Raw genomic sequence first — 16,292 nt, forward strand, 5'->3', positions numbered from 1 at the left:
TAATTGCGATCCCTTAAAAACTGAACTCAATCAAATATTCTAAATATATTTCATTTAAAGATTTCATCATCATATTACCAATTGAACGATTTCTTGTAACATTAGTCTTCTGTTTGAATCTGAATACTTGGTGGTGTTTCTTCCTTGCTTACACTTCAGCTGGAAACACTGCACTGAAATATACTCAGTGCTGAGTCAGTAGCTGAGTCAACTATAGCTAATCAGTAGTGGACATTCCTCGTCTTAAATGACTTTGAAGCTCTTCTGAAGTCTCTTTTTTTTTCTTTTTCAAATCTTTTTTTTGTATTCTTTGAGAAAGTGCAGTGGATAGAGATATTTTCATTCTTCATATATCATATCATAGCTAAGAAAATGAAAAATCTATTGAAAAGAATAAAGCAGGTGGTAAATAAACCTCAAAAATACCTTCATACACACACGTATGTGCACACACACACAGGGTTACATAAGTCAGTTATTTTTAATTTTTGCAAAACTGAAATGTCCTGATGTGTGACTATTAAACTACATACATGATATACTGAATTTAAGAAGCCTGTTAATTACTGGTTTTTATTATAAATCACAGTCATCAACAGGAAGGAAATGTTAATCTATACAGGAGAGAAAATTTAGTTATGCACTTGAAATAACTATAGAAACAAAATTTTAAACTTTATAGTATCTAGATATGGTTAGCATAGAATCTGATATACCACTTGTTTCTTTAAACTTAGTTGAAAACTAAAAATATTTTACCTTTTGAAATCATTAAATGAAATACAACATAAATTTATTGATCGTCTCTGTGAAAAACACTTTTCTGTGATATAAAAGATGAATGAGGTCAGTTTTCACTTTCAAGGATCTTTAACCATAATATGGAAAATAAAACAAGAGAAATAAACTCAGCACTTCCTATCAAATTTTTACTGTTTTACTATTTTTTTCCCTTTTACTTGTGAAGCTTGTGATTGTTCCCATCTGGGTAATAATTGTGACCCAAAGACTGGTCAGTGCATTTGCCCTCCCAACACCATTGGAGAAAAATGTTCTAAATGTGCACCTAACACCTGGGGCCACAGCATCACCACTGGTTGTAAGGTGAGTTAATTGCTTAATTTTCTCTGGTAATGAATGTTTCAAAACTTTTTTTTTTATTTTGTGAAAGCTTTATAGTTGGAAATTTCAAAAGCCAATATTACCTTATAAAACAATATAGAACTAACAGTATAGAGTGATTGCAGATACTGATCAGTATCTTACATTTCATTTTACTTCTGGGAAATATGAAGTACACATTTATGTATCTTTATTCATTATACCTACAAAAAAAAAAGGAAAACGTAAAACCAGAAACAGCCAATAACTTCATACCTAGACACAATGAAATATTATCTGCAAAATACAAAAAATTAGGAACTAATTAAAGGAATTTGCCAAAACTCTATAGGAATTGCCCCTAAATTAGGACTAGGTTTCAGTTTTCAAGAAGCATTTGAAAGGATTCTGGGGAGTCATATTGACAACCTTTAGCTTGAAAAAATCCTCATTTTTCCCACAAGTGTACCTTAGAACGTGGCATAGCTAGCTTTGCATTTCAAGAAATCTATCCAGCATCAGAGTTAAAGGTAACAGATACAGCTGTTGTAGAAATATTGATGAGAGAGAACAGGAGCTTGGACCCAGCCAATGAGCCTCCACGAAGATGCAGGGAGTAGGCTATGTTACAGAATTCTCACTGCTGTATGGCTTGGTGCACTCACAGTTTTGGAGGATAAGAGAGAAGTCTTAAGGATGAGCCCTGGGTTTTGCTTTGTAGGAAATTAAATGAGAGTATTTACTGCTAGAGGGATTATAGGTGACTCAAATTCAAGTAGGAAAGGTGATAAGTCCACAGGGTTTTTTGCGGGTTTTTTTTTTTTTTTTTTTCAGCTTTTCGTGAGGTATTAACTAAATAAAATGCAATTACTCGTTTAAAGTGTTGAGTTTTGGGTGCCTGAAAGGCTCAGTCGGTTAAGTGTCTGACTTCAGCTGGTCATGTTCCCATGGCTCATGGGTTCAAGCCCCGAGTTGGGCTCTGTGCTGACAGGTCAGAGCCTGGAGCCTGACTCAGATTCTGGGTCTCCCTCTCTCTCTGCCCCACCTCTGCTGGTGTTCTCTCTCTCTCTCTCTCTCTCAAAAATAAACATTAAACAAATTTAAACAAAATAAAATAAAATAAAGTGTTGAGTTTTGACCAATGATTACAGTTGTATAACCACCCTGATGCCTTTTTGTAGTTGGCTTCCCTGCCCCCGCTTAGTCGCACCAGGAAACTATTGTTTCTCCTATCACTATAGTAATGTCAGTTCCACAAATTCATAGAAATCGAGTCATACTACATGTTATTGTTTGGGTTTTGTTTGTTTCTTTGTTTGGGGGAATTATTCTTGGCCCAGCTTCCTTTATGCAGTATAATGCTTTTGTGATTCAACCACACTGTTGTATATGAGTAGTTTGTTATTTTTAATTGTTTAATAATTTTACATTGGATGATGCGCAATGACTTTTCTATTTATTTACTATTTAATGGGCATTGGGGTTACTTCTAGTGTGGTGCTATTATGAATAATTTTGCTATGAACATTAGTCTATAAGTCAAAAGCATGGGTGTAGACCTATGTTTTCATTTTTCATCACAAGAATACTCCACATCCTTACCAACATTTGGGATTTTGACTCTTTAATTTTAAGCATTCAGTTGGATGTTTATTTATGCCTTTCTTTAATGTCCAATGATATTGGGAATAATCTTATTTATTTATTTCCCATTTATATATCTTCTTGCAAAGTGTACGAATCTTTTCTATTTGGGGTTGTTAATTTTCTCAGTAATGTGTTGTAAGAGTTCTTTATGTATTCTAGATACCAGTCCTTTAATATATTTATGTTCTGTAACCATTTTCTCCCAGTATACAGCTTGTGTTTTACTTCTGCTGTGGTATCTTCACCTAATTTTTATAAAGACTAGTTTATTATCCTTTTGTTTCATGGGTCATGCTTTTTATTTTCTAAGAAACACACATTGGCTTAAGTCAAGATCTAGAGACACCTCTCCTATGTTTTCCTCAAGAAGTTTTATAGTTTTGAATTTTACATTTAGGTCCACATTGCATTTTCAATATTAATTTTTCTATATGGTTTGAGGTAAGGGTCAAAGTTCACCTTTTAATGGATATCCAATTTTTCCAACATCTTTTCTGAAAAGATTATTCTTCTTCCTCATTGAATTACTTTAGTTCCTTTGTCAAAATAACCTGGCACTATATGTGCACATACATTTCTGAACTCTATTCTGTTTCATTGGTCTATCTGTCCTTGTACTGACACTGTACTGTCTTGATCACTGTAGCTTTCTAGCAGAGCATGAAATTGGGTGGTATAAACTCTCCAACTGTCGTTCATTTCTAATACCTTTTGCACACGTTAGATCCTTTGCATTTTCATATAAATTTTTAAATCAGCTTCTCAATTTCTTCACCAAAAGCCTTCTAGACTTTGATGGGGATTATATTGAATCTACAGGTCAATTTGGGGAAAATTGACATTTTAAGAATACTAGATCTTCCAGTGTATCAATATGACATAAGTTTTCATTTACTTTTCTTTGTATTTTTTTTTTCTCGGCAGCATTTTATAGTTTTTGGTGGGCAAGTCTTGTACATTTTGTTACATTTATCATTGTGTTTTATATTTTTTACACAAATGTTATTATTTATTTCACTTCAGTTTCCAACTGTTGCCAGAACAGAAAATGCAATTATTTTTATACAATAACTTTTATTTTTTTAATTGACTATATTTCTATATATTTTTTAGTAGCCTCTATGCCCAACTTGGAGCTTGAACTCACAACCCCACAATCAAGTGTTGCATGTTCTACCGACTAAGCCAGCCATGCACCCCATTCATTAACTTTCTATATCGACACCCTGCTAGAAATTTATTCTAGCTATTTTTTGGTAACTTCACTAGGATTTTCTATGTAGACAATAATACCATCTGCAAATTGAGTTTTACTTCTTATCTTCCAACCCATGTAACTTTTATTTCATTTTCTTTGCCTATTGCAGTAAAATGTTGATTTGTAGTGGTGGGAGCAAATATCCCTGCCTTATTCCTTATGTTAAGTAGAAAGGATTAAGTCTTTTACAATTAAGAATAGTGTTTACAAATGTTCTTCATCAAACGCTCTTTATCAGTTTAAAGATGTTCCTCATATTCCTAGTTTATTAAGAACTTTTATCAAGAATATACGTCCAGTTTTGTCAAAAGCATTTTCTGCATCAATGGAGATGATCATATAATTTTTCATTTTCAGCTGCTAATGTGGTGAATCATATTAATTGATTTTCAAATGTTGGTCCAACTTCACAATCCTCAGATAAATCCTGCTTGATCATGAGCGATTATCTACTTTAACTTATTTTAGATTATGTTTGTTAGCATTTTGTTAATGATCTCTGGGTCTGTTCATAAGGACTGTTAGTTCATAGTTTGTTTTTTCTTAGAGTGATATTGTCTGGTTTTGTTACTGGGGTACTGCTACCCTCATGAAATAGATTGGGAAGTATTCCTTTCTCATAGTTTCTGAGGAGTTTGCATAATCGATGAAATAGAAAATAAAAATAGAGAAAGGCCAATGACGCCAGAAACTGGTTTTTTGCAATTATTAATAAAGTTGATGATACTCTAAGAAGACTGATCAAGGAAAAAAAAGACGAAAGAAATAATCAAAGTCAAGAATAAAGGAAGGGACATCATGAAGATCCTGCATACACTAAAATAATAATATGAAATAATATGAGCAACTTTAACCAATAAATTTGATAACTGTACAAAATAAACATTTGTTTCTTTTGTTTACTTTGAGTTTAGTTTTCTCTTGTTTTCCAAGTTTCTTAAACTTAAAGCTTAGGTCATTGACTTGAGATCTTTCTTCCTTACTAATATAAGCATTTTATTTTAAATTAAAATTTATTCCAGTTACTTTTTGGTAGCTTCAATATATATTCAACAAATATATTAAGTTTCCTTCCAGGCACTAATTTAGTTGCATCCCTCACATTTTGATATATCATTTAAATTTTCACCCTTAAAATATTCTTATTTATTTTACTACTTATTTTTATTCACTGATTGTTTAGAAATATGTTGTATAATCATCATATATTTGGGGGTTTTAAAGATATCTTTCTGCTATTGACATCTAATTTAGTTCTGTATTGGTCTCAGAACATAATGTGTTTTATTTCAGTCCTTTTGAATTTATAGAGATTGGTATTATGTCTCGTAACAGTGTGCATTTTGATTAATGTACATGAAAGCATCTCGTATTCTATTATTATTGGGTGAAATCTATACAAGCCAGTTATCCTTAGTGATTTTTATGTGTGCATATTCTATCAATAACTGAGGGTGTTTAACTATAATTATGATTTATCTATTTCTCTTTCAGTTCTCTCAGGTTTTGATTCATATGTTTTGAAGTGATAATATTAGGTATATACTCATTTAGGATGATTATGTCTTTTTGAAAAGTTGATGCCCTTATCAATATGAAACGTCCCTTTTATCCTGGATAATATTTCTTGGGAAAAAAGAATACTTTTTCTGATAATCATATAGCCAGAGTTCCATCCTTCTTTTGATTGGTATTTGTGTGGTATACATTTTTCCACACTGTCATTTATTCCATCTCTTTTTAAATTTTTTAATGTGTCTCTTTTAGATAGCATGTATTTAAATCTTTGTTATTGATATAATCTTAATTGGAACATTTCCATTTAATGTAATTATCCATATGATGGAGTTAAGTCTACATTTTCCTGTTTGCTTTGCCCCACCTGTTCTTGGTTTCTTTTTTCTTCTTGTCTTATTTTGGATTGAGTAATTTTTATAATTATATTTCATCTTCACTTTTGACTTATTAACTATATTTTATGTTTTTGTCATTGCCTAGGGATAGATATTAACTTAATATTTTAATAGCTCAACATCTTAACTTTTCATAATGTATCTTAAAATAATATTATATACTTTACATTTAGTGTAGAAACCTTATAAGAGTAAACCTCTAATTCCTGCTTACCCTTTTTGTTACTTCTTTTCTTGTCCTTTATGTTATTGTTGTCATGCACCTTACTTCTATGTATTATATATCCTACAATATAATCTTATGATTCTGATTTAAATTTTTTTAATGTTTATCTTATTTTTGAGAGAGAGGGGGGTGGGAATAAGGGAGGGACAACAGAGGGGGAGACACAGAATCTGAAGCAGCCTCCAAGCTCTGAGATGTCAGCATAGAGCCTAACACAGAGCTCATGAACTGAGCCTAAGTCGGATGCTCAACCTACTGAGGCACCCAGGCGCCCTATGGTGATTTTGATTTAAATAGTTAATGGGGGCACCTGGGCGGCTCAGTAGGTTGAGTGTTCAACTTTGGCTCAAGCCACAATCTCTCAGTTCATGAGTTCGAGCCTCACATCAGGCTGGCTGCTGTCAGCCTGTAGCACAGAGCCCACTTCATAACTTCTGTCCCTCTCTGTCAGCCCCTTCCCCGCTTGTATTCTCTCAAAAATAAAAATAAAAAAAAAAAAACCTCAAAAATACATACATACATACATACATACATAGTCAATTTTCTTTTTAAAAGGCAAAAATGCTGCTTTTCTGTTTTCTATACATGTGTCAATTCCCGTGCTCTCTGTTACTGTGTGTATAGCCAAATTCTGTTTCATATCATGTTAGTTCTTCCATTAACTACATCCCTAATTATGACTATTATTATTTCTGGTAAGGTCTGCTCTCAATGATTCTTTCAATTTTATATGTTCAAAAACTGCATTTTTCCTTCATTTTTCAAAGATATTTTTTCTAGATATAAAAGTCCTGGTTTTCAGGGGCACCTGGGTGGCTCAGGCGGTTGAGTGACCAACTTCAGCTCAGGTCATGATCTCACGGTCCGTGAGTTCGAGTCCCGCATTGGGCTCTGTGCTAACAGCTCAGAGCCTGGAGCCTGCTTCTGATTCTGTGTCTCCCTCTCTCTCTGCCCGTCCCCCACTCATGCTCTGTCTCTCTCTGTCTCAGAAATAAATAAACATTAAATTTTTTTTTAAAGTCCTGGTTTTCAGCAATTTGATTATGCTGTCTTTTTGTGGTTTTCTTGTTTATTTCTCATATGGTAAGTTGGACCTGTTAGATCTGTGGAACCAGAGTTTTTATTAAATTTGGGACTCTTCCAGCCAGTATATCTTCAAATATTTTTCTCTTCTTTATCCTTATTGTCTCCTCATGGAACTCATGTATATGTTGGTCTACTTGATATTTTTCCACAGTTGACTGAAATTCTGTTTGTTCTTTCATTCTTATTTTTTCTCTATTCTTTATTTTTGATAGTTTCTATTATTAAGTATCTAATTTACTGATTTTTTTTTCTACAGTGTCTAATCTATTCTTAATCCAGTTGGTTACATAATAATTTTTCATTTCAAATTTTTCATCTTTTCATCTTTAAAATTTCTGGTTGGATTTTTTTTTATAGCTGTCATTTCTCTCCTCATTATATTCACATTTCCATTTATTCTTGAGAATATTTATAATATAAAAGCTTTTGCAGTGTGATTGTCTGCTAATTCCACCATTTCTTTTATTTTAATACTATTCTTAATGGTTGACTTTTCTCCTGGTTATGTTTCTCTCCATGCCTGATCATTTCGATGTGGATGCCAGATCATTGTACATTTTTCATTTTTTCACATTGGTTTTGTTGTATTCTTTTAAGGAGTATTAATCTTTATCTTGGCAAACAGGTTAATTACTCACTAATCACTTGGATCTGTTTGATCCTTGTTTTTAAGTGTTTGGGGTTTTTGTTGTTTTGTTGTTTCGTTTTGTTTTTAGGGAGGGTCTAGAGCACCCTTTAATCCGGGGATCATTTAGCATCACTACTAAAGGGCTAAGTGCATTAAAAACGCTACCTGGTGCATTACTGTGTATTTCCACTCTGGCTGTTGGGGATATGAATTATTTCAAGCTTTATGTGAGCTTAGGAATTTTTAAGCTCATGCCTTTTCAGTGTTTTTTTTTTCTTTTTTTTTCCTCAGCCACACAGAATTTTATCCCATGCATACACAGATCAGTACTCAGCCAAAGACTCAAGGGGACACTTCTGCAGATTTCTAGAATTCTCTCTGTATATAACTTTCTCATTTTTAAATTTTTTAATTTTTTTTTATATTTATTTTTGAGTGAGAGAGACAGAGCACATGCAGGGAAGGGCAGGGGCAGAGAGAGAGACACTCACAGAATCTGAAGCAGGCTCCAAGCTCTGAGATAGCAGCACAGAGTCCCACACGGGGTGTGAACTTGTGAACCATGAGATCGTGACTTGAGCCAAAGTCAGATGCTTAACCTACTGAGCCACCCAGGTGCCCATAAATTTATTTTTTAAGTTGTTTTTTTGTTTTTTTGTTTTTTTTGAGAGAGGCAGAGAGAGTGTGTGCATGGGGAAGAGGAAGAGAGAGAGGGAGAGAGAATTCCAAGCAGGATCTGTGTTGTTAGTGCAGAGCCCCATGTGGGGGCCTCAATCTTGTGAACCATGAGATCATGACCTGAGCTGAAATCAAGAATCAGCTGCTTAAACAACTGAGCCACCCAGGCACCCGACTTTCTATTTTTTAGACACATATTCTATTGGCCCAATAAATTCTGTCTCAGCATCTCTATACTCTATGTTTCTCAACCCAGTTATAGTGCAGGGCTTCATTTGGGTTCTTCTTTTATGGGTTGCAGCCTAGAAACTTCCTTCATATACTGCTTTGCTTTTCTTCTCTCAGAAATCACAGTACTGTGCTTCCTGGCATTCAGTCTAAAAATAGTTGTTTCTTATTTTTCATTTTTTAGTTTTTGGTTTTGTCGATTAGCAGCTTAAAAGACAGAAGATAAACCAAGTGAGTGCTTTAAAAACTAAGAGACTGGGGTCTCCTGGGTGGCTCAGTCGGTTGGGCGTCCGACTTTGGCTCAGGTCATGATCTCGTGATTCGTGGGTTAGAGCCCCGCATTGGGCTCTGTGCTGACAGCTCGGAGCCTGGAGCCTGCTTTGGATTCTGTGTCTCCCTCTCTCTCTGCCCCTCCCCTGCTCATGCTCTGTCTCTCTCTATCTTTCAATAATGAATATATGTCAAAAAAATTTAAAAAAAAACAACTAAGAGACTGTTTAAGAGAAGAAATATTTTTTGTGTGTCAAATGTAACAGGTCAGATAGGATTAGGGCTGGCCTGTGTCCATTAAGAGCGGCAAATAAGGGCATTTTTGATGTTAATGAGAGTTGTTCTAATTGGTCACATTGGGTTGGAGATTATTGGAACATCATGACCAAGTGTGACCTGTTTGACTCCATGGTAGTATACTATAGTGATGTAAACTGTTTTTTTTCCACTGATTTAGCACACATGCAAGGTCTAATCATCTTTACATATATGATAAAACATTTGAATACACTGGTCCAGAATACATAATCTAGAGGAATTATGGTGATTGTTCAAGGAAATATAGATACATGACTTCAATTACCTATATGATTAGGTTAAATTAAATTTTAATTTAAATTAAATTAAATTTTAAATTAAATTAAAAACTAGACAGGACGCTCATTTTTCTGTTGCCAATGGCACTATTAAGATTGAACTACATTTTTAGAAACAAAACAAAATTTCTCAAGAGTTCCAAAGTTTTTTGTAAGTATGAACAGTGTTATAAGTTTTGGTGACTTTTTGCATTTTCACCTTTAATCCAAGCATCTGCCCCATCCCTTGGACTCATGAATAAGCCATAAGTAAACTTAAGAGGTTTCTATTCTATTCACAAAATCCTGCAATGTGGCCAAACTCTAATAATCTTCCGAAATTAAAGCTGCCTAATGTGGATACAAATCAGGATGGAATATAAACCAAGTTTCCTTAGAAAAAAATTGTAGTTCTGTGTTTGATACTGTTATTTTTACTGGTTGTTGGATAAACATTATGTTTATTGGAGTTGGTTGAAAATGTTTTATTACTTTGAACCACTGTTAAAAATCTAAATTTCTGAATAGCTGCACACTTCATCATTATGAACAATCACAAAAAAATACATAGAGTCCTCACAAATATTTATGAGCATGTATTCTACCACCGAAAAACTTTGGATGATTATGATCTAAATGAACAGTGATTTGAGATTTACGGCTTCCCTTTCTTTGTGTCATGCATAATTTCTCTGTGTTGAGGTGTGAGGACACACATCATTTAAGCTTTCAGTGAAGTAGAATACAAAGCCAGCCATCTTTCACTAGCAGGGGAATAGTGCATAAATCCTCTATTGCTAAATAAACATTACATCTAATTATGATTTAAGTTTGATGTTGGCTATAGTACTATCCAAACATATGGTTAATGGTCCCTTTTATTCTCCGCTATAACTTCCGGAATAAACTTCCTGATTTGGAAAGGCCCGGTGTCTGCTTGTGTAGTCATCTAATCTTTAAGAATTAGTGCTTTGGTATTATATAACAAATGGGGTAGCAGACACTTCATGTTTTAGTTAAAGGATAAGAATGTCTCATAAGACCTTTTAAAATTTATTACATGACTGCAGTTTCTATAACGTATCATAATTTTCTGTTTCTAATTATGGCCCATTTTATTAAGTGAGCCAAAAAAAAATCATTGAAGTCAAAGTTAATTATCCTTGTTTTGAAATCACATTCTAAATCTGATGTTCTATAAAGATGACTTCGGTGGAGTGACAGCAGTGGGTTATTCTATTCTTAGGAAACTATGTCTGCATTTATTATATAATAAATAATCGCATTTTGGATCTTTAGGCTTCAAATCACTTTTAGTAGGATTTTTTTTTTTCTGGATAACCAAGAAGTCAGAAAAAAACTTAATCACAGAGATTAACCCCAAATGAGGCCTGGTGATTATTTCAATGTCAGAATCTGCAAAGATACTTCACCAAACATTTGGACAGGAAAGATGATTGAGGAAGCTGGTGATTATATATCACATCCTAGAAAGAGTCATCTCCTAAGTAAACTGCTACTGGCAGGAGCAGGGGCAGGAGTGTCCCCAGTAGTGGTGGACATAAGAGTTAAGCTGAGCAATGAAAGTGTAGGAAACGCAAAGGAATATCCACCTAGACTTGGATCTGGGAATTTGGCAAGTTGCAATGCATATAAGTCTGCATAGAGCTACAGATCTAAGAAGGATAATAAAACAGCACCCAAAAGAATCGGGTCATCGATGACGTACAAACACTGTGTGAGGGAAGACTCAGACACAACGAGAGGTGGCACCCACATGGGTACCAAGTCAGGACCCGCTTATAAGACAGAAACCACAAGTTATTTCAACAGGAAAAATAGAATATAAAGAATTGTTAACTGGTAATAGGTCGTTAGTTCCTAAAAAAGGATAAGAAGAGATATATGGGGTCCTGAAGTAGCAGGTACAAAAGTGAAGCTACTATTTCTAGGCTGAGTGAGGGTGAACAGAGTTTGCAGGTAAGTACTGGTCTATAGAAGCTGTCCACTGCTGTTGCAGGTAGTGAGCAGGCCAGAGCTATTGGTCACATTCAGAGCATATGTGCAGACTAAAGCTACTCAGAAAGTTGCCTATGGGGAGAAAGTCCCTTTTGGGCCTGAAGGCCCAAATGAAGTTCTTTCTGGGCTACTGGGCTCCGATGCCAAATAGTAAAATAGTAATAATGACAATAGTGATGAAGAACCAGAACCCAGGACAGAAGTGTCTTCCCTCCACTGGGGCCTTATTAGGTCTCTCTCGGGCCCACTGTTGACTAGGCCTAAACTTCTGCTACCTAACCACGGAGAAATGTCTACAGGGTCTAACTACAGTATCATAAAGCAGGGTAAGGAAGAGGGAACTGAGAGCTCAGAGACAGTACTTTGGTCATTGGCACTGCTGATCTCTGAAAATGACTTATTCCAAGCTCCTAATGGCATTTTGGAAGCCTGCTTGGCTTTTTCATTAAATTGCAATGAGATATGAGCTCTGTAAATCAAGAGCAGAAAGCCTGAAAAGAATGTAAGACGAAAAGACACATGGATGAGTAGAAATTGAAGGTGAGTGAGATGAAATAAATTATGGAAACTCAGCTAAAAAAGCAATAATGTAATTAAAAATGCATTGGTGGCATATACATAGGAGAGAATTTTCACTATGTAAAATGGACACTATAAAATGGTCAACAAATTTGAGAGGCAAATAGAAAACTACAGAAAATATTAGGTCCTAATATTACAGATTTTGCAAACAGACACAAGTGGTATACTTTAAGAATTGCAGGTGATTCTGAAGAAGAAAATTGGTAAGTTAGAACAGAACTAGGGGCACCTGGATGGCTCGGTCGGTTTAGCTTCCGACTTCAGCTCAGGTCATGATCTCACTGCTCATGAGTTTGAGCCCCATGTCAGGCTCTGTGCTGACAGCTTGAAGCCTGAAACCTGCTTCGGATTCTAATGTCTCTCTCTCTCTCTCTCTCTCTCTCTCTCTCTCTCTCTCTCTCTCTCTCTCTCTGTGTGTCTCTCTCTCAAAAATAAATAAATAAACTTAAAAAAAATAGAACAGAACTAAAAATTTCAATCAAAAATAATTTTGTTCTCAAACTGAAAGAACTTTAACAGATTCCAGTAAATTAATAAAAAAGACTCAAACTTTTAAAAATTCTAGCAAAACTTTGAATTACCTAAATAAAGAGAACAAGCTTATGCATGCCTAGGAAGAAGAAAATAGGTTAGCAGCAAAGCCCCTCAAATCAGGCTCATTTGCGAAACTAAATGTCAGAAAAGTGCATTCTAGATGTCACTTGCCTGAGTCCTCTCAGCTTCCCCAAATCTGGTTTGGGAGTCTGTATGTTCTCAGAGACTTCTGCACTTCTCTTATGTAATTCTTATTTCATGCTGTTATATATATACTCACTTGTCTCCTTCTGTTAGACTGTGAGATAAGTCTCTTTACAACTTTAATTCTGTACAAATGAGATGATGAGGTAGAATGACTTTGTCTAAACTTCACTCTTTGAAACAGAAAGCGGTTGAAGAAGACCCATACCTAACTCCTCTTCCTTGCCACAAAAAAAAGACAGAAACAAACACATTTTATTTCTTATTCAATAGGATTGTGGTTTCTGGACAGTCATCTGTTTTAGTAAATGCAGGAAGCGATTTTAATGTTATGTTCACTGATGTTTCCCAAGTGACTAAACTAGAACAGTACAAAGCATATAACAGACACATGATTAATATGTATTTAATGGAAGCAGAGAAACATTCGAATTAAAATTTTAAGATATTTCCCATGAAATGGTGTTAATGGTTGCTGTTTTTATCTCCTCCATAGGCTTGTAACTGCAGCACAGTAGGATCCTTGGATTTCCAGTGCAATACAAACACAGGCCAATGCAACTGTCATCCCAAATTCTCTGGTGCAAAATGTACAGAGTGCAATCGAGGTCACTGGAACTACCCTCACTGCAGCCCCTGCGAGTGCTTCCTGCCGGGTACTGATGAAAGGACCTGCGATTCAGAGACTAAAAAGTGCTCCTGTATGGATCAGACAGGGCAATGCACCTGTAAGGTATGTGCTGCTGACATACGGTAAGGAAAGACTTCCCTGGATTCCATTTCCATTGCTTAGTTTTAACTTCAGTCTCTATTATTCATGGACTTCACGGCATTAAACAAATAAACAAAAATTCATTACTAGGCACAGTTTTTATTCATATATGTTCATTGACATACACATACACATATTGGCATAATAAGTTCTCTTTAAGAACTTATTTTCAACCAAAACCCAACTTCTATTCTAGTTGATAGAGATGATATATTTGTAATGGTAAAGTTCAATTTTTCTTTACATATTTGCTTTGCTTAAAAAGGAGTAATTTGGGAAGGAAAAAAATGACAGTTCTCTTAAGCATCATCAGAGAAAAATAACAGCTAGATAATAGGGCTTATAAAAAACCATTTCTCTTCAAATTAACCCACAATCACTGTACACTGAAAAGATATATTTACTGCTATGGAAGTTCAGTAAAATTTCATCACATAAAAACACTGACATAACGAACAGCGACTGCGTGCAAGATTCAGCTCTCATTAATATTGTTAAATGATGTAGAAAAACAGCCAATTAAAAAGGATAAGAGGGATTTTTTTTCCCCTTAGACAGATCTGAAAAATCAATCCCAGGATAAATACAGTTAAGACTGTGTCAGAGGTATCTTTTCAAGAAAAAGTCTATGCAAAGAGGAACAGCAGAAATAGGAAAATAAAATCCAGGGCGTGATTATTAAAATAGTCTCCAGAATTTCAGAAAGTGGCAGCCCATTTTGCCCCAGACAAAACACAAAGTCCAATGCTACATTATTACATGTTATGATTATACACTATATTTAATATGCATTGTATGTGTGTATATACATCATATCATGATAATTATATGAACCTATATTGTAACACCTTGCCTGTGTTTTACAGCTTTGTGTCACACCCCTGTCTAGGAATCAGTGTTTCTATTTTGCTTTTGAAATTTTCATGAGTCTTTTGTATTGTTCACAGTGGATATTAGGAAATGTGCTACTTAGGTTTTAAAAACCATATATGGTATCCTTTGCAATGCATTTATGTATAAATAGAGCCTGTTTTAGACTTAGGAAATCCTAACAATGAAATTAACCACAACTGCCATTTGCGATGTGAGTCTAACACTCAGCATTCCTTTTTGCTCATTAAAAAGAAGCATTGTTCATTCTCAAGTCCATTTCTCTCACAACTTCATTATGGACCCTGAAGAACTCTCCTCCTCTTCAGGTGCATGTAGAAGGTGTGCGCTGTGACAGGTGCCAGCCAGGCAAGTTTGGACTAGATGCCAAGAACCCACTTGGCTGCAGCAGCTGCTATTGCTTCGGCGCCACTACCCAGTGCTCTGAAGCCAAAGGACTGATCCGTACGCGGGTGAGTAAGAAACCGCTGAGCCACGTAATGGTTTACTGTTAGTTGTTGCTGGTGTCTGTCAGCCAGGCACGAGGGATAGGAGGCAATGGTAAAGCATTTAAGCAACCTTTTCCCCTGCACACATTTAGAACTGGGGCCGTGTGGCCTTCGACGGTTGGAGTAAATGCTTTTTTATCTTCCAAAAAAATAGTTCATTTATTGTTGATAAGGAAATAGATGCCAAGTAAGAAAGGGAAACGTTGTAAAAGAAGCATTATGTTTTGGGATGGAAGGAAGCCGCATTCCGAGTGAGGGCACCGGAGCATGAATGTGGGTATGCGCTAAGACAGTGTTGGAAACCAGAACTTGCTGCACATTCACGCTACCTGGCCTTAGAGGATCATTGACTTTTAGGGTGGCAGCATTTTCATTTTTACCCTAATTTTTCCTTAATGCCTCCCACTTTTAAGTTCTACTTCTTATTAGTGTAAATGACCAATTCTCACAGATGTTGTAGTTTTCCTTATGCAAACAAGGCTGAAAGATTCCCCCCCGTCCTGCTGGCTCACTCTGCACGAGTTTAGTTTCGGGTCGGAACACCTCCTCGGAAGGAGAAAGGGGCTGCAGGTAGACACGCAAGTCCGTCACCAAGTCTTACAGGAGTGCCCACGAGATGTGAACTCAGCCCCCCGCTGTGTTTCGATTCCCGTGCAGGTGACTCTGAAGCCTGAGCAGACCATCCTGCCCCTGGTGGACGAGGCTCTGCAGCATACTACCACCAAAGGCATCGTTTTTCAACATCCGGAGACTGTTGCACATATGGATCTGGTGAGACAGGATCTCCACCTGGAACCCTTTTACTGGAAACTTCCAGAACAATTTGAAGGCAAGAAGGTAAATGACAAGAACCTCAAAGGCATATGAGAACAAAGGAAAATATACTTTTGGAATCATGCCATGGGGGGCATCATCTAACTCATCATTCCTTATTTTATTCCATCAGTTGACGGCCTATGGAGGCAAACTCAAGTATGCGATCTATTTTGAGGCTCGGGAAGAGACAGGTTTCTCCACCTATAATCCTCAAGTTATAATTCGAGGTGGGACACCCACTCATGCTAGAATTATCATCAGGCATATGGCTGCTCCTCTAATTGGCCAATTGACAAGGCACGAGATTGAAATGACAGAGGTAAGGTTATTAGTTTGGTGCAAGGATGCCAGTGGTTTCGCATTTAGTTTCATCAAA

General features: G+C 35.8%; 1 protein-coding gene across 4 annotated transcripts in view; it reads left to right on the top strand.

The window, feature by feature from the left end:
- Nucleotides 1-16,292, top strand: part of LAMA2 (laminin subunit alpha 2) — a 609,036-nt gene that overhangs the window by 389,225 nt on the left and 203,519 nt on the right. For all 4 annotated transcript variants that reach the window (XM_042939791.1, XM_042939793.1, XM_042939792.1 and 1 more), the window contains 5 exons: nucleotides 968-1,104; nucleotides 13,446-13,682; nucleotides 14,921-15,064; nucleotides 15,758-15,937; nucleotides 16,047-16,235. In XM_042939791.1, coding sequence (XP_042795725.1) covers nucleotides 968-1,104; nucleotides 13,446-13,682; nucleotides 14,921-15,064; nucleotides 15,758-15,937; nucleotides 16,047-16,235 — 887 coding nt within the window. The remainder of the gene's footprint in view (nucleotides 1-967; nucleotides 1,105-13,445; nucleotides 13,683-14,920; nucleotides 15,065-15,757; nucleotides 15,938-16,046; nucleotides 16,236-16,292) is intronic.

This window comes from Panthera leo, chromosome B2 (assembly GCF_018350215.1).
Source record: "Panthera leo isolate Ple1 chromosome B2, P.leo_Ple1_pat1.1, whole genome shotgun sequence".
In the NCBI taxonomy this organism is placed as follows: Eukaryota; Metazoa; Chordata; class Mammalia; order Carnivora; family Felidae; genus Panthera; species Panthera leo.